At 40.0% G+C, this 26,788-nt stretch overlaps 1 protein-coding gene across 1 annotated transcript in view; it reads left to right on the top strand.

The window, feature by feature from the left end:
• Nucleotides 1-20,935: 20,935 nt before the first annotated feature.
• Nucleotides 20,936-26,788, top strand: part of RIMKLB (ribosomal modification protein rimK like family member B) — a 66,419-nt gene continuing 60,566 nt past the window's right edge. The window contains exon 1 of the mRNA XM_036760425.1: nt 20,936-21,110. Within this exon, the coding sequence (XP_036616320.1) occupies nt 20,936-21,110 (175 nt within the window). The remainder of the gene's footprint in view (nt 21,111-26,788) is intronic.

Below are 26,788 nucleotides of genomic sequence, written 5' to 3'. Positions count from 1 at the left end.
ATGGAACTTTCTTTAAAATGATAAGTAGTTTCTATGTGAAACCAAGAATAAGCATTAGGAATGGGAATAAGATGAAGCAGAAGCCTTTCCAGTAAGATAAAGGGTGAAACAAAGATCTCCATTATTCCTATTATTATTTCAATATTGTGCCAAAAATGTTAGCTATAGTAATCAGACAAGAAAAAGAAATTGAAGGAATAAGTAAAATAAGAAGCAAAATTATGATTTACAGAATACTAGAATCAATTTAAAAATTAATCAAAACAATTGACAACTTCAGCAAACAACTTCAGCAAAGCTGAAGGACATATAAAATAAATCTATACCAATCATCAACATTTCTGTATACTACAAAAAAAAAACAGCTGAAAAGAGAAAGAAAGAGAAATTCCATTTGAAATAACTATGGACGGTATAAAATACTTGGGAATTTGTTTGCCAAGACACACTCAGGAACTATATGAACACAATTACAAAAAAATTCTTCACACAAATAAAGACAGATATAAATAACTGGAGAAATATTAATTGCTCTTAAGTAGTCCAAAGCAATATAATAAAAATAATGATGTTACCTAAATTAATTTATTCAGTGCTACATCAATCAAACTGCCAAAGAACTACTTTATAGAACAAGAAAAAATAATAAAATGTATCTGGAGGAACAATGTCAAGAATATCAAGGAAATTAATAAAAAAAAAGGGGGAAAGAAAGGGGACCTGGAAGTATATACAGCAAAGACGTAATCATTGAGCAATTTGGGAGTGAATAAGAAATAGGTTGATCAGTGGAATAGATCAGGTACATAATATACAGAAGCAAACGAGCACAGTATAGATTAGGTACAAAACATACAAAAGAAAGTGAGCAAGCCAGCACAAGCCTAGTGTTTGATAAACCCTAAGAGCCTGGCTGTGTGGTACAGTGGAGATGAAGAGGTAAAATGTTGAGGGGTGCTCAGCACCCCGAAATATTGACGCACCGGGTCCTTGTGACGCCTGTTTCCACAAGCGGGCCAGATTCAACCTACTGAATTAGATTGAATCTGAGCCCCTTCATGGAGGCAAGATGGAGATTATATACACAAAGATTGTAGGAGGGATTGAGGGGTGGTCTGGGGTGACTAGAGGAGGGGTTTAGGGAGGGTCTTGAGGGGAAGTCCAAGGAGGGCAAGGTGAGGTAATGGGATTAAGGGTGGGAAGTAGCTGAACAACAAAGGGCGAGGCTAGGTAGAGATTTGGGCCTAATGATAATGTGAGGCTTGTGGCCTTAGGGGAAGGCCAGATCTAATTGGAAGATTCAAGGACAGTTCAAGGGGGCTCCCAGAGACTGTATTCCAGATTCAAGGGGGTTCCCAGAGACTGGGCCCTCATCATTACCCCCCTCAAACAAATAGGACCCAAATTCTTTTGGGGTCAGGGACGAAGATCTCAGCTTCTGAAACTGCTTCCTGCTGGCAAGGGGTGTAGATCTGTTCCCGGCTCGATGGGTCCAGTTCAAGGGGTGCACAGTCATCTGGAAGTTGATGGCTTGGAGCCTGGAGAAGACAAACCTGGCAAGGAGGTTAAGCAAACAACCAAACAGACAGTATAGGAGTATAGATAAAGGACAATTTCCCTGGAGGTTATTAAAGATGATTATTTCATACCTAGCTCCCCTAATCACTTGTTCTGTGTACCATACTGCTTCAGGGTTCAGGAGTGTGTAGCACATCCAAATTAGGTCGGGGGTATCTAAGAGCAAGGTTTGATATGTGGTGAGCCTGTGGTTAGCCAGCCACTGGTGGCCATCTGCTTCCAGGGTGCTTTGAACTTGATGGGGAGTCAGAGCTTCTAAGGGCTGGTCTGCTAGAGGTTTAGAAGCTTCCTCAATTACAGTGGCTGTAGCAGCTACGGTCCTGAGGCATGCAGGCCATCCAGTAGCCACAGAGTCTAACTGCTTTGAAAAATAGGCAACAGGTCTGAGGTCTGGTCCTAAAGCCTGGGTTAGGACTCCCAAGGCCTGTTCTCTCCTTTCATCAACATAGAGAGTGAAAGGTTTTTCTAGATTAGGTAGAGCTAATGCTGGAGTGATGGTCAGTTTAGTTTTCAAAGTCCCAGAAGCTTGTGCTGGGTAGGGGCCCCACTCTAGAGGGAGTGAGTCAGGGCCTTGAGTGCCAATTAATGGTTGCAGTCCCTCCCAAGCCTTGGGCTTAATTAGATATTGAAGGCTATGGAGGGGAACTATGGCTGGGGTGGCAGAAGTAGCTTGCCCAGGAATTCCCTCATCCCAAATAATTGGCTCAACCTTCTCCCACACCTCTGAGGGAACATGGGGAGGTCTGGTAAACGGAGGGAAAAGGGAGTTATGAGGTTTAACTAGAGAAAATTGGCTTCCCAATTTCACCATCAGGTCCCTTCCCAAGGGAGCAGGGCCAGAGAAGGAGTGTTCAGACAACAGATCCTTGATGCCCATGACCTGATGGGTCGAGGGGCATGTGGGGCCAGAGCCACTAGTTAAAACAAGAGAACAATCCAGAGGTCACACTACCACCACATCAGAACTATGTCCAAAAAACTATTAAACTGGGTATACTTTTTGACCCAGCAACACCACGAAAAGGTCTATAACCCAAAGAAATTTTTTTAAAAAGTACCCATATTTACAAAAATATAGCAATGTGGAAAATTTGTAAACAGACAGGACCCCCTCAATTGTGGTATGACTAAATAAGTTATGATATATGAATGTGATGGGATACTATTGTGCTGCTATTGTGCTATAAAAATGTGGAAAGTGATTTCTTATATACTACACACACACACACACACACACACACACACGAGACAATACAAATGTACAATGAAATCAGTCTAATAATAAATGGATAAGAATGTGTTGTATTTCCTTTGGGAAATTACAAGGCTCCTCAATACCCCCCAAACGTCTTACAGAAACAGAGGCCCTTCGTTTTAATACCAGTATTCTACCAGTGGTTTTGTATGGCATCAAGTTAAAGAAAACTACCATCTCAGAAGATTTAAAAATTATTCTCAGAGCATACCCACGGTTATGGTGAGTATGAGCGGACTGCAACATATAACATACAAGGAACTTGGAAGAATTGGAATAAAATTTTCAGGAGGGAAACATATCAGTGATAAAGGTGATTTGGTTTACATGGTAAGAGCAAGGGAGATTTCAGGATAAAAAGGCAAAAGATCTTAGTTTGCCATTGGTATCCTCACAATGTCAAGAGAAAGCAGAGAATATTCCTCATACCTGTGGCGAGTTTATCGGACATGGGCAAGAGTTGCAAAGGATGGTTAAGTACGAGTTGGTTGTGATTGGCATCACCAGTTCAGTTCTACTTTGTCATCTACTCTCAAATTCCTCTCCCTACTGTCCTAATCCTACTCATCCCTTGCCAAACCCCAGGCCTAGACAGTTCCAACTATCTGCTTTCTCCACTCCTACTCACAGATTGCCAAATATAGCTGGAGGAAACTAACTGGTGACATATATTCCCATTATCCGACTTCAACTGGGTCCGCATTGTAGTAAAACAATCCTTTTATTACTCCTTAATTCATATCCTATCTCATTCCTCACAGACACTGTTCCAAACCTCTTCTCTCCTCAGGCGTCCCACATGTCCTCCTCCCTGTACTCTCAGCTAAGGACCTCATTTTATACTTTGTTGAAAAAGCTGAAGCCATTTGCCATCTCCTCCCCTTTTTTTCTTCTCAAAACCCCCTTGACATCAACCCCCACCAAATTCTTTTCCCCTTCAATCTCTAATAGCCTTTCTACTTGCCAAAGTCAATCCTACATGTGTCCTTGATCACATTCCCTCCCATCTTCTCCAGCAAATTGCAACCTCAATCATTTAACCACCTCCTTTCTATCTTTAATTGCTCTTCATCTATTGATTAGGCAGCTAGGTGGTGAAGTGAACTCATCATCATGAGTTCAAATCTGTCCTCAAAACACTTCTTAGCTGTGTGACTCTGGGCAAGTCATTTCATTCTGCCTCAGTTTCCTTATCTATAAAATGATCTGGAGAAGGAAATGGCAAACCACTCTAGTATCTCTGCTATGAAAACCCCAAAGAGGGTCACTAAGATTTAAATGTGACTGAAAAACAACTGAACAAAAGCTGTCGATTTGTTTCTATTGTCTTCAAACGCACCCTGGATATCTCCCATGCTTGAGAAAAACCTTCACTAGACCCTGCTATCCTCTCAAGCTTTCATGCTGTATTTCTCTTCCCTTTCTCATCTAAACTAGAAAAAGTTGTTTTCTAATACTGATTACCTCCATTTCCTTTTCTTTCACTCATTCTTTTGAACTTTACAGTCTGGCTTCTGACCTTACCACTCAACTGAAACTACTGTCTCCAACTCTTAATTACTAAATCTGACACTTTTCTCAATCCTCATGTTTCTTGATGTGATGCATTGGACACCATTGACCACCTTTTTCTCTTGGACACTCTTTCTTCTCTCTGTTTTCATGGTGTTATTTCTCCTTCTACCTCATTACTCTTCAGTCACCATTTTTTTTGGGCTCATCATCCATATCATGCCCCCTAATTATGGGCATTCCCCAAAGCTCTGTCCTGGATCTTCTCTTTTTATCACTCCCTGTAATATCAATTACGTTGGGACTTCTTTTTTTACTGTTTTAGAATGATAAATTAATTAAGTGTCTTTGATCGAGCCTTACTGGGTTCAAAGCCCCAGGCCCAAACCCCTATCTACTAGGAGCTAAGCCTATGTGGGCTTGAAGCCCTCAGGGTCCTCAGGGGAGTTGCTAACACCAGAGCCAATAGTATGCACCTAAGTTCTAGTAGCTCAGATGACTTTTAATGATGGAGAGACAGTATAAAAAGAGAGAACAGAACTTTTTGATGGAGGCTCTCACTTACCGGAAGCCTATTGGCTTGGGACTCCGGACAGCCAGCCACTGTGAGAGCCTCAAGGCTTGTCAACCCAGATGTTTTCTTGGTAACTATGAATTGTATTTGGTCTGTTTATAATGTATGTTTGTAATTTGTTTGTATTTGCTCTGAAGTTCAAGGTGCTGGCTTTTTCCCCTGAACTAAGTGCATTCACCAAGTGCATACATTTGTATGTCAGATTGAAATAAGATTGTTAACCCCCTAACTCTACTTTCCTTAATAAAACAGATCAAAAGAATCTGTGCTGACAGCGTCCTCATTGTTAGACTTATGTTGGTCTTTCACCCCCACAGCAGCTGCTAGCCAAATTGTTGTAACACTCCCTCTCTTGATCTCTTCATCAGCTCCCATAAGTTTAGCTACCATCTCTATGTAGATAACTCGAAGATTATATACACAGCTCCAGTTTATCTCCTGATTTCCCGTTCTAAATTTTCAAATGCTTATTGAAGTTTTCACATTGCATCTCAAAGACATCTCAAACTCAACATTCCCCAAAATGGAACTTATTTTCCACCTAAATCCATCCTTACTACCCAGTTCCTTATTTCTCTGGAGGGTACCACCATTCCTCCCTATTCCTAGGTTTGTAACATCGGGTATTATCCTTGACTCTTCACTCTGCCTCACCTTAACTAGCCAGTCAGTTGTCAAACCTTGCTTTTTCTACCCCCACAGCATCACTTCTATCTGACTCTTTCCTTGTACTCACATTTCTTCCACTTCAGTTCAGGTCCTTGTTATCTTTTGCCTGAGATCACTACAATTGCCTCCTACCTCTCTCCCTACTTTAGTCCATAACCCTACACAGCTGGCTGCTGACATGATATTCATCAAATGCAGATCCGAGCATGTCATTCCCTGGCTCAATAAATTCCAATGGTTACCTACTGCCTCTAGGATAACATACAAACTTGTCCATTTAGCTTTCTAAAGCTCTTTTCAATCTGGGTCCAACCTGCCTAACTGCTTTGTACGTTACTCCCCTTCTCACACTCAGCAATCTAGTAAATTTAGACTTCTGGTTTTTTTTACACATTATTCCTCATTTGCTTGCATTTGCACTGGCCAACTCCTGTGCCTGAAATGCACTTCCTCTTTATATCCATTTCATAGAATTGCTCTCCTCATTCAAGACACAACTCAAACACTAACTTCTACATCAAGTCTTTCTTTATGCCCCCAAATACCAGTGTCTTCCATCCTTAACTACCTTATATTTATCTACATTGTATGTATTTTTATTTATCCTCTTTATATTTCTAAGTGATGTGGTGCCCACTCCCTTCTTCATCAAGAGGTTCCTCCTTTGCTCAGGTATTATGTAGGCAATCTGGACCAGGTTCAGAGCCTGTACTCTCATGAGAAGGGAGCTCATTGAATCCCATCCTGGGATCCTAAGGAAAAATATTTATAGCTTAGGTTATGGCTCAAATCTCAAGTTTTCCCCAAAAGAAGAGGTATCCAATGTACAATGTGAAGCAGGTATGGAATAGGTAATTTATTCCTACACACAAAAGAAATACTAAACCTAAAAGATTCACAAGTGCTTATGTGACAAAAACAAACTTAAAACAATTTAATAACTTGTAATTATAATTACAATCTGCTGGGAAGCTAAGCTTCTATGCAAGCATAAATTGATTTATTGCTTAAAAGTAATTTGTTAGATAAGAAAACTTTTAATTCAGTCAGGCTTTGAATCAAAACCACTGTTTAAGTGACAGAGGCAACTATAAAAGTAAACCAGTTCAAAACAGGACAGAGATTCTATGTGCTGGAAGCATCAAGGACCGAGCAAGCCTGGGGTTTCGGTACTCCTTTGGGAAGGCTGACTGAGCTGAAAAGCGAGCTATAGAAAGACTCACTGGTGGCACAAGCCTCAGCCTCTCCCATCCCCTGGCTGAGAGAAGAAAAAAAGTCAGTCAGCACTTTCCCCAACTTTTCTTCCTCATTCCTCTCCATCCCCAGATACTATGATGTGATCTGCTATTTTGTTATCCAAATGTTTCCGGTAAATTGAATTTTACCTCAACCACAAAGAGGCCGGGGATTTACTAGAAATAGATATAAATGTAGAGGTAGGCAGAAGGCCCAACTTCTGCCTGAATGTTAAATTTTTTTTTTTTTTTTTTTTGCTAAACAGGGCTCAGTGCTTTTGATTGAACATAGAACTTCTTTTAAAATCTAAAATAAACTTCTTAAACCCGAAGAGGAGGGACACCTCCTTTGGGGGCCATTACTGCTACCCCTAATACTTAAAATGAACTAACTATTGTAGGAGTGTGTTATAGTACATTGCACTTTTTAGATAATAAGCGGTTTGTTGCCTAGATTTGTATTTTTTTTTAATAAGGTCAAGAACTATACTTGCTTGGGATACTGCAGCATTAAAGATGAGAGCACTAGTTTTGTTTCTGTCTAGGCCTTTAATTTTTTCAATGGAGGGAGCTCTTTCCTGGGTGGACAGACTATCAGGAATTCAAATCTAGAGGTTTCTGGGGCGCTGATCACGAGTGACTGGCACAAATTTACACAACGATTAAGCTCTGGAGGCTGGTTTTGAACCCAGGTCATCTATTACGGGCAGCTGAGCTTCTCCAGGCAAGCCTTTCGGGTTATGTGAGGAACAAGGGGCTGCAGAACTTTAGGTGACTTGCCCAAGGTAAATACAGAGCTAGTAAAAAGGGGGCAGAATTTGAACCCAGATCTTTTCAAACCCCAAGGCCGGCCCTCGCTCCACGACACCACGCAGCCAGCCCCAAACCCCTTTTCTAGTGGGCAGGACCATGATGTCATGCTTTCTGCTTAGGGATAAAGATGGAGGGGAGTGGGAGGAAAACCATTCCGTAGGAGATGCACGAGTGTATTGTGGAGGTGTACGTGGAGATTCGGGACAGTGGGGCACTGGGGCGGCCAAGCTCTGTGTCTGCGTGGGGGGAGGGATGAAGAGGTGGAAGAGGGGGTGGGAGTGGTAGAGCAAGCAGAGGCCCTGGGTCTCTCCTGCGCCCCCTCCCACCCAGCTCCCCGGAGGGGGCGGCGGGCGCTTCCCCCCTTCCCTCGCTGCCTTTCTAGGGAGGACGGTTTGGGGGCGGAGAGAGATGCTCGCTCTCGGAGGACTCTCGAGCTCCCTTTCTCTCCCTCCCGGGGCGCGCGCTCCTTCCCTCCTCCTCCACTGGGGGCGGTGGGAGGGGGGCGGCGCGCGGAAGGCTCGACGCCGGCAGGGCAGAGACCGGAAGGAGGGGTCTCGAGGGCGCGGGGACGATCCTGTCTGCACCGCCCCCCTACCCGCTGGCCTCGGTTCGGTTTGCTAATCCTCCCGCCGCCTCTGGCCCTCCGAAACCCGTCCTCCCCGTACAGCACCGACACACACAAATACACACGCGGCGCGCGGGGGGTGGGGAGGTGTGGGGCGCGCAAAAACGAGCAGGCCTCCGCCAGCGTCGCGAGCTCCGCGTGTGAGGAAGGCTGCGCGCGCCTGTGTGCGAGTGTGTGTGTGTGTGTGTGTGTGTGTGTGTGTGTACGCGCGCGTGCGTGTCGGGGGGTTGTCAGGGAGGAGGGCGTGAGACAGAAGAATGCGCGGGTGTGAAAGGGGGAGGGACCGTGTGTGAAAGGGGGAGGGGATCTTGCGAGTGAAAGGAGGTGCTGGAGGCTGTGTGTGTGAAAGGGGGAGGGCGGAATTTCTGGTGTGTGAGTGTGTGAGTGTGAGGGACCTCGTGTGAGAGCCGGACCGACTGTGAGTGTGTGTGAGCGGGAGCGCGCGCGCGCGCGCAGCGCCGGAGTGTGTGTGAGAGGGCAGGGGACTGTGGCTGTCGGAGCCGCCGTTGCGGGAGGAGAAGGAGGCGGCTCCCCCTGCGTCCAGCATCCCAAGATCCCCCTCCTTCCTCCCTTCAGTTCCCTTCCCTCCTACTTCCCTTCCCTTTCCCCTTCCCTTTCCCGGTCCTTCCCCGACATACTGCCTGCCCGATCGTCCGCGCCCCTCGAAGTGCGGTGACCCCCCCAGGCCCGGCCCCGGCCCGGCCCCCGCTGGCTGGGAAGGGAGGGAGGAGCTGCCCGAGCCAGGTGGGTGATCCCCGCCACCCCATCCCACCCCCACCCCGAAAGGTGTGTAAGGGAGAGAGGGGGCACGAGCAAACAACTGCTGGCCCGGGTGAATGAAAGGGTGGGGGAGAAGATGCCGACCCCCCGTGTTCGTGGGCACATGTGAGGGGGTTTGATACGCCCGGCTCTGATAAAGAGGGGGCCGGCTGGTAACCTTGAGTGGGGAAGGCGACGGGTCACCATCCTCCCTTCCTGTATGTGTAAGGGGGTGTGGTAACGCGGTGTGTAAGGGAAGATGTGGATTTATCGCTGCCGCCCCTACGCGATGGTGGACCATTCTCAACTGCTCCCGGCCCCTTTTATAAAGTGTGGCTCCGGGATTCGGATAACGTGCCGGGCTCCCCGCGGTTACCTTCCAGACCCCGTGTTGGCCGTGGTTTTAGAATCTCTTCCTTGTCTAGCGATGAACTAACCCTTGTGAGCCCCTCTTCCCCTCCCCCCCCCCCAAACAGAAGTAAAGGGTGTTAGGAAACACTCCCTTTTCCAGCATTTTCCTGTAATTTCTCTCACTCTGCCCGTGTGTAAAATGCTTTGGTGTGGAGTAGTCGATATTTTCTTCCATTTGTGTATGTGAATACAAATGAGGTTATTTTCCCTTTGTAAGAGTATCTTTGGGGATATGCTCCTCTTCCTGCCGTGTTTATAACTTTGATGTGAATTCCTGTGCATTCTCTCTAAATTTCACAAAGTATTCCCACTTTTCGAGGAGTTGGGCTTTCCACGAGATTGTCCTCATTTGGAGGCTTGGATGGCTTTCTTGTGTTTCTGTTGGATTTTTATTGTAAAAACTGGCTCAAAGGATACATTTAAGACTTAAATCACACAGAAACACTGTGATGCTATATACATTGCTTTGTCATGACTTTAAAAGGCGCAAAGGCCTTCTGTTGGATTTAAACACGACTTGAGTCATTCAGTGGCATTCCATTTAATCGCTCTGGGCCCCAGTTTCCTTATCTACAAAATTATGAAGCAGCTGGACTAGACTTTGAGGTACTTTCCACCTTGAAATCTAAATCTGGTATCTTGCTTCGCATGTCACATATTTTGTAAACCTACAATTAAATAAATAGGCATAATTAACACCCTTGATCTCTAATGGGAGCTGCTTGTAAACGTATTAAATGGAAAATGACGAGTTGAGTTTTGGGGGTCACGTATATATGTTTATTTCTTTTACTTTGATTAGTTCAGTGAATATCTTCTTTCATTGATGCAGTAGTTGGTCTAAGCAACATGGCTGTTGATGTTTTTATCTTTCTCTGTTTCTTTCATCTTTTTTTTTTTGGCCCCCTCCCCATCAGGTATTGAACTCTGCTTGTTTTGGGAGGGGGCAGATTTGATTCCGAGGAGGGGACCAACAAGGGGAACTGCATAGTCAGCCCCTCACAAATGTGCACACACAATCTGTCCAGAACCTCATTTCCCTTTCAGCTGTTCCCCCTGCAGGAAGGGAGGAGCCGAGTCTGTAACTACTAGGTTGTGGGGTGCCTGGCTAGCATCCACGCATTTTAATTTCTAAGTGGACAGTATCATGTTTCTCTCCTGCCCGCTCTGGGGTACTTACCTCTGTGGGAACTTAAGGGTGTGAGCATGAAGAATCCATCCCTTTTTTTCTTTTCCTTTGCCAGTTTTTTTTTTCCTTTCCAGAGGGGATTTATCAGCTGACTCTCTCAGTTTTTTACACCTTCACAGTCTCATTGTAGAAAGAGACACAAGAGCTGGTTATTATCTTTTCCCTTGTCCTACGAACACCTAAAGCAAGGCACTAAGTTATGGGGTACTCTAGGAAATAATGGCCATTTAAAATTCTCTCCCTTCCCCCTTTTCTCTAGCTCACATCCCTCTGGAACTTGCTGCTGGGTTAAGTCACTAGATTCATTCATCTAAATATTTCCCCTCCCCCCTGAGCTGAAAGACCGAAAGACTGGCATACAAGAAAGGGATGGGGGAGGGGAACAGAATGGAACAGAACTGAGAGTTGTCACACCCTTTGGGAAGCTTGCGAGTAGATTATATCGTTTGCCCCTAGGGATCAAGCATAAAGATCTAATCTGTGAAAATAGGTGGAGGTGGAACTTCTGAATACACAATGTGAAGTGTGAGAAAGAAGCATAAAGTAAGGAGGGTATATTATATTCTTTGTTACTTACTGATAACTCTTCCTGGGAAACTTTAGTGATGAGAATTTAGAAAGGTACTTTGTCATTTTACAAAAAGATTTCGAAAGACCGTCGGAATACTAGAAGAGAATTGCTGAAATTGTATTATCATCTGAGATCTAATCAGAGGGGATTAATAGGAACAATTGTAGTATTTTGGGGTTTTTTTCTTAACAGGTGAACAGGAAGGCAAAGAACTGGTTTTAATCTATATATGGCTTTTTTACCCAATACATTAAAACAACTAAGTTTACTTCCTTCTTAGATTTAGAGTTGGCAGGGAGCTTAGAGCCCCATGGAGGTTAAGTGACTTGTCTAAAGTCATCTCTGTAGTAAGTAGCAGAGTTGGAATTTGAAGCCGAGTCCTCTGACTCCAAATACAGGGTTTTTTTCACTAATTATTTAAGAAAAATGGAGGAGACAGATTGGTTATGGGTTTTTGAGATTAGAGGCCTATTTTGTAATTGTGAATTTTCTTATTAAGATTATTAAAGAAAAAATATTTGTTAAATCGTTTTTCAGTCATGTCCAACTCTTTGTGACTCCATGTGGGTCTTTCTTGGCAAAAATACTGGAGTGGTTTCCCATTTTCTTCTCGGATCATTTTACAGATGAGGAACTGAGGCAAACAGGATTAACTGACTTGCCCTGGGTCACACAACTAGTAAGATTTGAATTCAAGAACACGAGTCTTCCAGACTCTGGCCTAGTACTCTATCAGCTGCAACACCTAGCTGCCCAAGAAAGAATATAGGACATCTCAAATATATATTACCCCTCTTAAACTTAATTTATAGGCCATAGCATTAGCCAGGTCTGCTCAGAACCTAATGTTTATATATATTTTTTCCTCACCAGAATTATGGCTATTTTCTTCTTTCATTTTATAGGATTGTCATTTGATGTAGTTTCCTCTGACCTTAAAAGAGAAATTAAGGGACAAAAAAAAAAAACCCTTAGATGCCAGTGATAATTGGCAAAGCCATATACAGACGTTAAGGGAATATACATTTATTTTCCTGGTTTCAAAATTTTGGGATAGCTTTTAAAAAAAAAAGATTGCTACTTATAATTAATGCATTTTTTTTTCTTAACTGATCCCATTACCCTGTACCTTTTATTCAACCAGAGTTGGAGAATTCTACCCCATTCTCATGTAACTTGTCACAATATGTGATTTGATGTCACAGTTGAGTACCCTATCCTTATTGACTCTTGTTCACAACATAAAGATCTATTAAAGTACGTGTTTATTTGTTAGACTATAGTACTTTTCTCCCCAAAATATCCCATATTTCACCTAGACATGTTGACAGAAATACAGTTTTAACCCAAAATTATCATCTTTGCAAAATTGTTAGTATTTTTCTTTTTCCTATATATTTTGTTCTTCAGTTTCATTCCTGAAATCTTCCTCCCTAAGAAGTAAATATCCGCTCATTTATTTTATGACTTAAACAATATTATCTTCAAAATAGCTATTAAGATATTATCTACAAGGCCCAGCTCAAGTGCTACTTCTCATTCCTCAAGTTATGGAAATTACTTTATATATACTTTGTATTTCCTTAGTTGGATACAGCCTTTTCTGTCCCCACCCCCAACACAAGCTTTTTGAGAGCATGGCCTTTAAATTTTTGTCTTTGTTATCTCCAGGGTTTAGCATATTGCCTTGCACGTTCTTCATGGGGGTAGAGTTTAGATCTGTGATTTCATTGGTGTCTTGAACTACAAATTAGGACACTCCTTTTACCTATCCAGAATGACAGCAACTCTTCTGAAGTTTATAGTCTTAGAGACATAGCTGGCTTGTTTAAAGTCAGAACTTGAACCTAGATCTTTCTACATATGAAGTTGGCTTTTTTATCCACTATGCAATACTACCTTTCTTATAATTTTTCTGTTAAAGATTCATTGGGATTGTTTAGAAAGAATATAGCACTTTATATTTGCATAATAAATTCGTGCTTATGAATTTTCTGTACCTGTGTATATTGCTGTATTACCTAGAGTCTCCATGTTGGCTGTCATTATTTAATATGTTGTTTAACATTTTTTTTAAAGTATTTTGAGCATAGTAGAATGTGTGGAATGGAATTGAAAATGGGGATGTGGGTGTTGCTACACCAAATCAAACTACATGTGTTTTTGTTACACTGGCATTTCACCTTTGGCAGCATTTCAGATTTTGATACTTTATTGGAAAGCCAAACTGTATTTTGCAGAATTGTTCATTTGCCCACAGCAGCCTTGGATTTCTTTCCTTGCGGTTCCTTAGTAGTCAGCTTATTTCTTTGACATGTGATTAAGTTAGTAGTATTCTATAAAGCCCTGGGCACCAGTAACAGAATAGCTATCCAGCTTAAAGGGTAGGGACATGTATAGTGTAATTTTTATGGTGCACTTCCAGTTAGGTATTTACAACTCTAGGAACATGTTTCCAACTTTACCATATACCAGTTCTTTGCACCAAACCTTCATCACTAAGTGGTTGAAAACATCTTAAATTTTAGTCAGTATGTAGAGGCAGAAAGTGCTTTAGTTGATTTGTTTTATGCAATCCTGCCCTTTGGGGGGATTTTCAGTTACTGAGTTCCTGCTTATTCCTCAAATGGGAATATGTAAGAAGTTTTTGGTCCATGAATGATGTTCTTGTATCCTTAGACCATTTCTTAATTTTCTATAATAATATCAAAAGTCTGCTCTGGGAGTGCAGAAATAAAAATAAATGAATGTCTATACTCAACAAACTTACATTATATTTCATTTTTCCCTTGCTTTTGTACTTCAAACTATTTTGAGGGTTAGTTGTCCTACATTCTTAGTCCTCTTTCTGTGAGTAGATTTGGACTTTGAAAATGCTGCTTGACCATCTATGTAAAGATCAAGTATTTGCTGTTGATCTTCCTAGGGGTTAATGGGTTGTGTTATGAAAGCAGTATATTGTAAAAAGCACCTATTAATAAATTATGCAGAAGAGGAGAACTCATGTTAATCAGTATTTCCTAAGTGTGTTGATATTCTTAATGTCAAAGTAGTTATAGTAATAATAAAAATATTGTTAAAGAGAATGTTTTTTTAAAAAAAACTTCTAAGATCCCTGTTGTAAAATCTCACTTCTCTACTTCTAGAACTTGTAAGCATGGGTGTCAGTAGTTTTCTCTGATTTGGCTTACCCTTGATGTTATCTTTGTCTTCCTGTTTTCTACCTTGGCCTCCTGTTGTGAACCTAGGCCTAGTTTTGTGAATTAAATTAAAGAACCTTTTTAAAAAATGTTATATTGATGCCATTGGTCCCACTTATTTCACACTTCCCTGAAGACCATAGAGATACACACACACACACACACCTTTTAGGAAAATCTGTTATTGGGCAATCATATATTCCAACCAGAATGCACCATAAAGATCTAGGCCAAGCTCTTCATTTTGGAATGTTAGGCCCCCAAAGGTTAACTGATTTAACACAAGGAATAAGCAAGCAGAGGCCATCTTTAAATCTGAGTTTTTGTCTTCAAATCTAGAACTCTTCCCATTGTTCACTGCTACTTGGGCTTGTTTCTGGCCTAGGAAACTGTACTCTCTGGCTTTCATGGTGCCAATTATGAAAAGAGAAAAAACATCTACAGCCATGTTGCTTAGACCATGGTGGTGTACACACACACACACAGAACTCCTTGAGACAAAGAAGAACAATTAAGCAGTACCATTCAATGTATCAACTGCCTTCTGACAAACAGTACATCATGGTCTATCCTAGTACTTTCCCACCTCTATCAAGGTGGAAGTGTGACAGTGTGATGTGGTTATTCTTTTGGTTCTGCTTATTTCTTCTGTTACCAGTTCATACACCTCTTACCATATTTCTCAGAGTTTCTTAATTCCTCAATTTGTCATTTCTTCCTCCCCAATAATGTTTCATTATATTCGTATATGTAACAACAATGTGGCTTGCAGCTGTTGCTGAGGTGTAAGACCCAACAAGACCAACGACAAGAGGTGCTACTTTAAGGGGTTAGCAGTCTCACTTTAATTAAACATACATATATCGTTCACTTATTTCAGGGGGAAAAGCCAGAACCCTGAACTTCAGAGCAAATACAAACAGACAATATAAACAGATCGAATTACAATACGTAGTTACCAAAAAGAGAAGCATCAACACCTGGGTTTTCTTCAAAGCCGAGGGGCTCCAGCCCTTACCCAGAGTCTCCACACCAACACTCTTCCAGTGAGTGAGAGCCCCAAAGGTAAAATGCCAACCTCTGAGTTTATATACCCTGTTCAGAGTCAAAGGGCACCCCAACACGAGACTCAAACCCATATGCCCTAAAAGCATGTCACAAACATGGGACTCAAACCCATGTAAACTAGGCTTTCCCTTGAAGTCAGCAAGTCATCAAAGACTGATTTAATCAAAGAAACAAAGGCTGGACTCATCAGGGCACTTGATTAAATAAGTGCTCCAAAAGAGAAAACAGTAAAAAAAAAAAGTTCCACCTTAATTACCGACACAACAAATTACTGGTTTTTAAAAACATTCCCCATTTGACAGACACTGTCATGTTTTTAGTTCTTTGTTACGTGTTATAGTGGTTCTATGGAGATTTTGGTATGTATGAAATCTGTTTTCATCTTTGATTTCCATGAGTTATATTCTCAATAATGGTATTGTCAGGTCAAAAGTGTGAATAAATTAATCACTTTTCTTGCATAATTTATATTAATATCAAGCGTCACTATTATAATCACTTAAAAGTTCCACCAGCAGGAACATATCAGCGTCTTTATTCCCACCATCCGTCCAACGTTTTTCATTTTTAATGGAATGAGGTAAAAACTCATTTGTAATGTGAATTTCTCAGACTGTTAGTGCTTTGGATCATGTTTTCATGTAGTCATTTAGAGTTTGCAGTTCTTTTAAAGACTGCTTTATATGCTTTGACCACTTATAAACCAGGAAGTAATTCTTGGTACCATGTATTTGTCACTTCCCTGTATATTTTGGATAGTAAACATCCATAATGTTCGATGCAAATATTTTATTACCATACTACTGTTTTTCTAATTCTGTTATAACTAGCCTTATTTTTAAAAAGATTTTCAAATTTTATGCAGTCTCAATTGTCATTTTCATCTTTTGTGATCTCACTGTTTTCTTGGAAGTCAAAATAGAAGGTATCAGATAGCAAGGTTGTGCTTGTAGTATAAGGTTCTTTTGTGAGGGTTGGGTTGGGTCTACTAGAGAAAAGTATCCCACAAGGAATTTTTTTTTAAAACATTAGCAATTTGACTCCTATCAGAATACCCAGAGGTTTGAGAAGAATTGAACTTCATGAAGCCCTCTTTGCACAGTAGCCCTCATCCCTACTCCTATGTCATCTTCTCACTCACAATTCTGAGACCATGTCTCAGAGGTTTAACTTTTTTTATTTCCTCAACTTCTGCCTTGGACGAGTTCCCCTTTTCCTTTCCCTGGTCTCTGATTTCAAAATCATGACCAAATCAACCTTTCTATTGCTGTGAGAGGACATTGTCAGTCTTTACTGGCTTATGCCCCCACTAACAACCCTTGTAACTCTCCAGACCAAAGTGCCCCTCACTGACCACTGCTCTCCTGTGTTTGTGATTTCTTGGTATTGAAATCTAATCTCTTTTAAGGTCATGGTCTGCCTTTACATTTGTATTTGTATTCCCAGAGCTTATGTTTGACAGATATCGAGACAAATGCTTTTTCATGCATTCATTCTTGTCCCTTAGCAAATATTTTTATTAAGTGCCTACTATGTCAGGCACCTTAGTAAGTGTAGGGAATACAAAGGAAAGCAAAAATAGTTACTGCCCTCAAGGAGCTTACATTTTAATGTGGAAATATACCCAAAGTTGTGTGAAGTAAATATGAGCTAACTTCTTGGAGAGCAGAGTACTAGCTATTGGAAAGACCTCATGTAGGAGATTGCATTTGAAGGAAGCTAAGCATTTTAAGAGGCATAAGTAACACTACAGGCATGGAGAAAGTTCAAAGGCATGGAGAGGGGGATAGAATTTGTATGAGGAACAACAAGAAAGCCAGTTTATCTAGACACATTGTATGAAAGGGACTAATGTGAGTTAAGGCTGGAAAGGTAGGCTAGAACTTTTAACTCCAAATAGAGGAGTTTGTATTTGTACAGAGACAATAAGGAGGCACTGAAGTTTATTGAGTAGTAGAGTGACAAGACCAGACCCCTGCTTTAGGGATATAATAACTTTGGCAGCTGTGTAGAGAGTGAATTGAAAAGGTGGGAACTTAAGGCAGAGGAACCAATTAAGAGGCTATTGTAATAATCTATGTGAGAGGTGATGAAGGCTTTAACTATGGTGGTAGTTGTGTGAGTGGAAGAAAAGGGACAGATGATAAAGATTTTGTTGAGGTAGAATTGACAAGACTTGGTTGCTCAGTGTTTGTGTGAGTTGAAAATTTAAGAATGACTAAAGTTGGAATGAATTTTGGGAAGATGATGACTTCTGTCTTGAACATGTTGAATTTGAGATGCCTATGAGATGTCTAGCTTGACATAACCAATAGACTTTTTGGTGGTGTGGAGCTCAGGAGAAAGACTAGACTTGGATATATAGATCTATGAGTCATCTGAATAGAGATAGTAATTGAATCCATGGCAACCAGTGAGGTCACTAAGAGAGTATATAGAGAGAAGAGGGCTCAGGACAGAGACTTCCCAATACATCCACAGTTAGGGGGTGGGATATGGATCATGATCCAGCAAAGGAACAGTGAGACAGGTAGGAGGAGAGCCAAGAGAGAGCAGTATCACAAAAACCCAGAGAGGAGAGGGTATTCAAGAGGAAAGGGTAGTCAACAGAGAGTTCATGAAGGATGAGGATTGAAAAAAAGAAAAAGCCATTGGTTTTTTCTGTGGTTAATTCTCCTTTTAGCCACAATTGTGAAAGGTACCTGATCTTGTTCTCTCCTAAAAATTTTATGGTATGAATTTTTATATTCAGGTCATATATCCATTTTAAACTTACTGTGGCATATTAAGATGATAGTCTAATCCTAATTTCTACCAAAGTGCTTTCCGGTTTTCCCAGCAGTTCTTGTCAGAAAGAGAGCATATCATATCATAAATCTAAAACAGGAAAGGATCTCTTTTACAATTGAAAAAAGTCCCAGGAAGAGTAAATGAGTTGACTAGGGACATCTACCACTAATTGTTAACTCTCAGTTTTCATTTATTTCTGTTTGTTTCTTGTTTATCCAGTCTGTTCAATTGATTTACTTTTGTATTTTTAAACAGTACCGAATAGTTTTGATGACTATTGCTTTATAATAAAATTTGAAATCTGGTAATCTGAAGTGTTTACCTTCTCTTCCTCATACTCCCTTAACCTCCAATAATCTGTTGATAGTATAGAGTATGTCTTCTCTTTTGTTCTAGCTTCTTTGGTATCTATCTGGTTAGACTTGTTGATTTCTTCCTTAAGAATGCTACCTTCTTTTATGTCTTCCCTAATTTCTTTGATTGTTCTGCACCATTCTAGAGATTCTTGGAGTTGCTTCTTTTTCATTTCAGGTGGTTTCACAGAATTTACAGAATGCTTTCTTAACTCTTCCCCAGGAGATTCTGATTAATTTTCCTTTGTTGCAAAGTAGCTGGCCACTGAGATGGATTTTTTTAAAAATGCTTTCTCATTTCTCCTCAGTAAGCTTTCGTTTGTCTTAGTCGTTCTGTTATATTTTTCTGTGGTAACTTTGATGAAAATATACTTATTGTCAATCTCTTTATCTCAGGATCACCCTAACTCTATTGATGTGTTGTGCTCTTCTCCCAAACTTTAAAGTCTATTTTGTGTTCTCCCTGGGATTGGCTGAATCTGTTTCCCTCAGAAGTAACATCCCACAGGGGTGGGATGGGATTGGGAATATTTCTTCTGAGCATCATGGATCATAGGATCACATATTTAGACCTAGAAGGGACCTCTGAGACATCTAGTTCAACCTTCTCATTTTATAGGTGAGGAAACTGACCTCTCCTTGGCTTTTCTTTCAGATTAGTTTTTTTAATATCAGATATTTTACATTTCTTTTTTTCATAATTTTGATTTTTTTTCCATTATTTCTTGCTGTCTCACAGGGTATTGATTTCTCTTTAGTCTATCATAATTTTCAGAGATTTCCTATTTGGGGTAAGGTTTAGCACTTTCTCTTCCAAACTATTTTTTCTCCTTTCACTAATTATCTCCTAATTTGTTACTTTATTTTTATCTCTTGCTTCATTTCTTAAGTATTCATCTAGTTTTCATCAAAACTATTTTTTACTTTTTGTTTCTGTTTGCAGTTACTGTGAAATTACTTTCCCCTTCTAGGCTGAATTTTTGAGTATCACTAGAGCAACATCTCTCCAACTTTAGTTCCTGAATTGGGGCTTTGTGCATCTAGGCACCACTTTGTGTTGCTCTTTTGGATGGGATGGTGCCTTTATTCACAAGAACCTGGGTTCCTGTGTTCACCTTCAGTTCCTGGAGTTAGTCCTTCTATGAGGTCCAGAGTAGGTTTTTAGGACCCTCTGTGACATCTCAGGCCAGAGCACTAGGGACCTTGGAGCCCTGTTACCTGGACTTTCCTGGTCAAGGATATATATTCTATTCTATAGATATTCTATACTGGTTGTTGTCATTCCTGATAGCTTTCAAAGGTTGCCATTGTGGGTTTCTGACCACCCTGGAATTTATTTAGGTGAATCCTCTGCTCTTGGTGCTTCCAAATATAGACCCTTACAGGCTTCACATCTCTAGCCTGACTGTTTTTACTGGGAGGCTGCTGACATATTTTCTGTCCTCATGTTGGCTATACTATTGTCCTTGGGCTTATAGCTAACTTTTTTTTTTTGGTAGTTCTGGGTGGAAGAGGTCACATACTACATTTTTTCCCATTGGATTTCAATATCATTATTTTGCCTAATGCCAATTCAGACTTTTTCTTATGAATATGTGGGATCTGGGCAGTTTATTTCTCTTCAGGAAGCCGTATTAGCCAGGATTTCTCATTTAATTCAATTTAGCAAATATTCTCCCTTTGATTTTCTAACTTTGCTTTTACTACTATTCCTCCTATTTGCCTGATTACTACTTTATTTGCTTTGATAGTTCATCACGCACCTTTGTCATTTTTTTGGTAGATATTTGTTATCTATTCTCTGTGGACCCTTGTTCACTTCCTTTTTTTTTATTGACTCTATCACATCCCTTTAGTAATTTAGTAAATTTAGTAATTTTTCCCCAAACTTCTCTTGAGGCTCTATCATTGACCTTTCATCTTTCTTGACTGAATAAATTCTGAGTTCTTTAATTTCATCAAATATATGCCTTAAAACCCTTTCACATCTTCACTTGATGTCCTTTCTTTTCTCTCATCCCTGATGATAAGGTGTGTCTTGTTTGTCAGTTACCCCTCTTATACTCTTGATGGGCCTCCCAGCCATGAATGAATAATTAGTAGTAGTTCTTAAGAAGACATTGCCAGTTGCTGTTAGTATTTCTCATCTTTCTGGTGATAGAAAAGTTTTCTTAACTATTTGTATAGCTGTGGTCATTAAAACACTATATATTTGTATATATAAAGAGAAACTCCCATTAAAGTTCTTGACTTGTTTATATATTTTTTTTCTTCCTTTAGGTAGAGCATAATTTAAAGAGAAAATAATTCAGAAGGAGGAAGACCAAATCAAGATGTGTAGCTCTGTTGCTGCCAGATTGTGGTTCTTGACAGATCGTCGAATCAGAGAAGATTACCCCCAACAGGAGATACTGCGAGCTCTAAAGGCCAAATGTTGTGAGGAGGAACTAGACTTTAGAGCTGTGGTGATGGATGAAGTTGTGTTAACAGTCGAACAAGGGAATTTGGGTAAGAATATGCCTAAGGCAAGGAAGTGATATGATTTTAGTTTCTTTGTGGTAGAGTAAGACTTCAGGATTATTCAACATTTTCAATAACTAATGGGACAGGAAAACTTTTAAAAAAAGACTTTAAAGTTTCAAGTCTCTTTGACATTTGAAACAGACCTTTAAAGGGATTAGTGAAAGTCTATTTAATGGAGATGTCAAAATTAAATACATCTGATAATTTCAGAGGGAAATCTAAAATAATATACTAGTTTCTTTTAATTTCTGCTGTGTTTTCCTTTAGTGAATATTCTGCAGGGTGTTTTTGATTATCTCCATTTGATAAAATTGTCAGATAGTTCCAGGGCTGAATAAAATCTGCTTGTGTGTTCATGTGTGGAGATATCTTTTAATACTGTCACATTTATTTCCATGAGTAGAAATGAATGCCTTGAGTTGACTCATAAGCATGCCTTGCTAGATAACCCTTATCTTTGCTCCACATAAGGAGAAGCCATACAGGACAGATTTCACACTCTTATGCTTTACCCCATAAGGCAATCCTTACCAATCTCTGCTTTACCAAGATGTGTCTTCTTCTTTGGCCTTATTACTAACTTGGAGGGTTTCACTTGGGGTAGGGAGTACTGTGTGGTGACCAAATGGATTTGGAATTTCTAATTGGTTTTTACAAAAACCCTAGTTTAGTGGCTAGGACATTGAATAAGGACTTAGGAGACAAGATATTTTCCAGGCCACTTATTTGCTTTATGATTTTAGACTCACAATGGGAATTTATGATTGATTTCCCACTTCTGTAAAATGGGAAGAGACACACTATTGAGAATTTAATGATATGCAAATGAACATTTTTCTATTTTTGAGAATACTTTTAAAACATAGGTGTTAATTTACTTTTCTTTGGAAACTTGCATTTAAATAACTCACTGTCATACAACAACACTGGTATTAGTATTAAAAAAGGTAGACTTTTGCTTCCATGGAAAGTTTATATCATCAAAAGAACTTTGCAGTTATCTTTCACAAGAGATATTCAACAATGGAACAAATGGTTACCATTTCACAATTAATTGAAAGATCTCAAGAATGCAAGATCCCACGGTGCTTATTGTATGTTGATTATGAAGAACTTTTGATTTGGTGTAGCAAAGAGCAACTTTACTGGCTCTTTTTCAACAATACCTCTTATTCATATAGAAATTATCTAGGATTCCTTAAAGAATATAAACAAGCTTTTCTCTAACTTAAAAAAAACCCTTTATTCTCACTGTCTTATGAAGTGCTCCTGCTCACAATTTTCTGTCATCCTCCTCATAAGATTTTGTAAGTTAGTTCTTTAAATGTTTTTATTTTTATTGATACATTTTAACATTGATTACATCCCAGTAAACAGTTCCTATGGTGCCTTGCCTTTAGAAAAAGTTAAGCAAAACCATTTGCTCTGTTGTGTATATGTGTTTGTTTATATTTTATGTATTGTGTATATGTGTATATACATATATATAATATGCATCTATATGTATGCATGTATTTATTACTTTCTGTCTTTATATAACTTACCATTTTTTAAATGAAAGGAAATGTGTTTTAAGCCCAGTCATTTGGAACCAACATCAACAATTTTATTTGACCTGTATTTTATTTTCTAGTGTTGTCTTCATTTATACCATTATAGCCATGTACTTTGTTTTTTTGGTCAGCTTTTTTTCCTTTCTGCATCAGATTATACAGGTCTTGGCCATATTTTTTATAACTCTTTGTATTTGTTATCTCATGGCACAAAAACCTATTAAATTCATCTAGCACAATTTGTTCAGCCATTTCCAAATTGATAAGCACATAATTGATTTCCAGTTTTTTGTTCTTGCAAATAGTACTGATAATCAATATTTTTGTGTATATAGGAATTTTAAGTCACTGACCTCCTTGGCGTATAAACTCAGACTTGGGATTGTAGGATCAAAGAGTATAAACCGTTCGTTAGCTTTTTTTAAAATAATTTCAGGTTGTTTTCCAAAAAGACTGGACGAGTAGCTAGCGTGCCCACTCTTATGTTCTCTTCAATGTCTATTTCTATCTTTAACAGGTTAGAGCACATATTACATTACATCAAGAATGATTTTTTTTATTAGTAATTTGGAGAATTTTTTCTTATGATTATTAATGGTTTGAATGTCTTTTTTTTTTTAAATGCAATTTATTTATTTAACATATTTGGTTTTCAGCATTGATTTTCACAACAGTTTGAATTACAGATTTTCTCCCCATTTCTACCCTCCCCCCCCACTCCAAGATGGCTTATATTCTGGTTGCCCTGTTCCCCAGTCAGCCCTCCCCTCTATCACCCCCTTCCCCTCTCATCCCCTTTTCCCTTCCTTTCTTGTAGGGCAAGATAAATTTCTACGCCCCATTGCCTGTGTATCTTATTTTTTAGTTGCATACAAAAACTTTTTGTTTTTGAACATCTGATTTTAAAACTTTGAGTTCCAAATTCCCTTCCCTCTTCCCTTCCCACCCACCCTCCCTAAGAAGTTGAGCAATTCAACCTAGGCCACACATGTATTATTATGTATAACCCTTCCACAATACTCATGTTGTGAAAGGCTAACTACATTTTGCTCCTTCCCAACCCATCCCGCTTTATTGAATTTTCTCCCTTGACCCTGTCCCCTTTCCAAAGTGTTTGTTTTGATTACCTCCACCCCCATCTGCCCTCCACTCCATCATCCCCCCCCCCCAGCCTTTTATTTTTTTTTTTTATCTTCCTCCCTCTTCTTTCCTGTGGGGTAAGATACCCAACTGACTATGTATGGTATTCCCCCTCAGGCCAAATCTGATGAGAGCAAGGTTCACTCATTCCCCCCTCACCTGCCCTCTCCCCTCCTCCCATAGAACTGCTTCCTCTTGCCACCTTTATGCGAGATAATCCACCCCATTCTATCTCTCCCTATCTCCCTCTCTCAGTATGTTCCTCTCTCATCCCTTAATTTCATTTTATTTCTTTTAGCTATCTTCCCTTCATCCTCAACTCACCCTGTGTCTGCTCTCTCTCTTTTACATATATATATATATACAAACACATATATATATATACACATACATACACATACATACATATACACATAGATATATACATACATACACATTCACATATATATACATAAACATATATATATATACATATATATACACATATATGCATATTCCCTTCAACTACCCTAATACTGAGGTCTCATGAATCATACTCATCATCTTTCCATGTAGGAATGTAAACAAAACAGTTCAACTTTAGTAAGTCCCTTGCAATTTCCGTTTCTTGATTACCTTTTCATGCTTCTCTTGATTCTTGTGTTTGAAAGTCAAATTTTCTATTCAGTTCTGGTCTTTTCACTGAGAAAGCTTGAAAGTCCTCTATTTTATTGAAACTCCATATTTTGCCTTGGAACATGATACTCAGTTTTGCTGGGTAGGTGATTCTAGGTTTTAATCCTAGCTCCATTGACCTCCGGAATATCACATTCCAAGCCCTTCGATCTCTTAATGTAGAAGCTGCCAGATCTTGGGTTATTCTGATTGGGTTTCCACAGTACTCAAATTGTTTCTTTCTGGCTGCTTGCAGTATTTTCTCCTTGATCTGGGAGCTCTGGAATTTGGCAACAATATTCCTAGGAGATTTCTTTTTGGGATCTATTTGAGGAGGCGATCGATGGATTCTTTCAATTTCTATTTTGCCCTGTGGCTTTAGAATATCAGGGCAGTTCTCCTTGATAATTTCCTGAAAGATGGTATCTAGGCTCTTTTTTTGATCATGGCTTTCAGGTAGTCCAATAATTTTTAAATTATCTCTCCTGGATCTATTTTCCAGGTCAGTGGTTTTTCCAAGGAGATATTTCACATTGTCTTCCATTTTTTCATTCCTCTGGTTGTGTTTTATAATATCCTGATTTCTCATAAAGTCACTAGCTTCCACTTGCTCCAATCTAATTTTTAAAGTAGTATTTTCTTCAGTGGTCTTTTGGACCTCCTTTTCCATTTGGCTAATTCTGCCTTTCAAAGCATTCTTCTCCTCATTGGCTTTTTGGAGCTCTTTTGCCATTTGAGTTAGTCTATTTTTTAAGGTGTTGTTTTCTTCAGTGTATTTTTCAGTATTTTTTTGGGTCTCCTTTAGCAAGTCATTGACTTGTTTTTCATGGTTTTCTCGCATCCTTCTCATTTCTCTTCCCAATTTTTCCTCTACTTCTCTAACTTGCTTTTCCAAATCCTTTTTGAGTTCTTCTATGGCCTGGGGCCAGTTCATGTTTTTCTTGGAAGCTTTTGTTGTAGGCTCTATGACTTTGTTGTCTTCTTTAGGCTGTATGTTTTGGTCTTCTTTGTCACCAAAGAAAGAATCCAAAGTCTGAGACTGAATCTGGGCGCGTTTTCGCTGCCTGGCCATATTCCCAACCAACTAACTTGACCCTTGAGTTTTTCGGTGGGGTATGACTGCTTGTAGACTAACGAGTTCTATGTTCTACGTTTGGGGGGGAGGTGCCAGCTCTGTCAGAGCCGCATTCCTCCTTCCCCAAGGACCCCCAGTCCAGACTGGGCTTAGATCTTCAGCAGGCTGTTGCACTCCTGCTGTGATCCGCCACTTAATTCCTCCCACCAGGTGGGCCTGGAGCCGGAAGTAACAACAGCTGTAGCTGCCCCACCTCCTCTGCCCCCGGGGCTGGAAGCCAAACCGTGAACTCCTTCCACTCCTGCAGCTTTTCCCACTAACCTTCTCCGCAGTCTTTGGTGTTTGTGGGTCGAGGGGTCTGGTAACTGCCACAGCTCACTGAATCAGGGCGCTAGGGCCCCCTCCGCCCGGCTTCTGGTCTGGATGGTCCACGCCGCTCAGGCTGGGCTCTGCTCCACTCCGTTCCCAGCTCCCAGCTCCGTGTGGAATAGACCTCACCCAGAGACCATCCAGGCTGTCCTGGGCTGGAGCCCTGCTTCCCTCTGCTGTTCTGTGGGTTCTGCCATTCTAGAATTGGTTCAGAGCCATTTTTATAGGTTTTTGGAGGGACTCGGGTACAGAGCTCACTCTAGTCCGTGCTTACCAGCCGCCATCTTGGCTCCGCCCCCCGGTTTGAATGTCTTTTAAAAATGGTTCATGTCCTTTTGCTAATTACTTGTTGAAGAATAACTTAGTCTTTTTAAATATATATCAATTCCTTATACAGATTTTAGATGTTTTGATGCAAAGTTTTTTTCCCTATTCATATTTATCTAGTTTCATTGATTCTATTTGTGTAAAAGTCTTTTAATTTTTTATAATGAAAATTGTATGTTATCTCTAGTTGTGGATTCTTATCCAACTATAGGAAACAACTTTTTTTTCCCCTAATTTTTTTAAATAATGTGGCCTATTATGTTTAATTCATTTAACAAATCAGTTTATGTTGTAAACCAGTGTTGCTATTGACTGCCATTGCATCCTTTGGCAAGGAGAGCACATGTTTGTTGACAGAAGTGGTTTCTTGATTCTTTTGTTCTCCTTTTTGTGGGGATTCATTTATGGTGATTAAACTTCTTAGGAAATGGTTGTAACCTGTCAGTATTTTAAAAAATCTATTTACCCCATTTTGGGTATTGACATATTGTTTAATTAGGTCAGAATGGAGTTGTCTCAAAATTAAGCAATATCTTTTTCTCAAT

This window comes from Trichosurus vulpecula, chromosome 5 (genome assembly GCF_011100635.1).
Source record: "Trichosurus vulpecula isolate mTriVul1 chromosome 5, mTriVul1.pri, whole genome shotgun sequence".
Lineage (NCBI taxonomy): Eukaryota > Metazoa > Chordata > Mammalia > Diprotodontia > Phalangeridae > Trichosurus > Trichosurus vulpecula.
The sequence above is the reverse complement of the archived record's forward strand: the minus strand, read 5'-3'. Positions and strand labels throughout refer to the sequence as shown.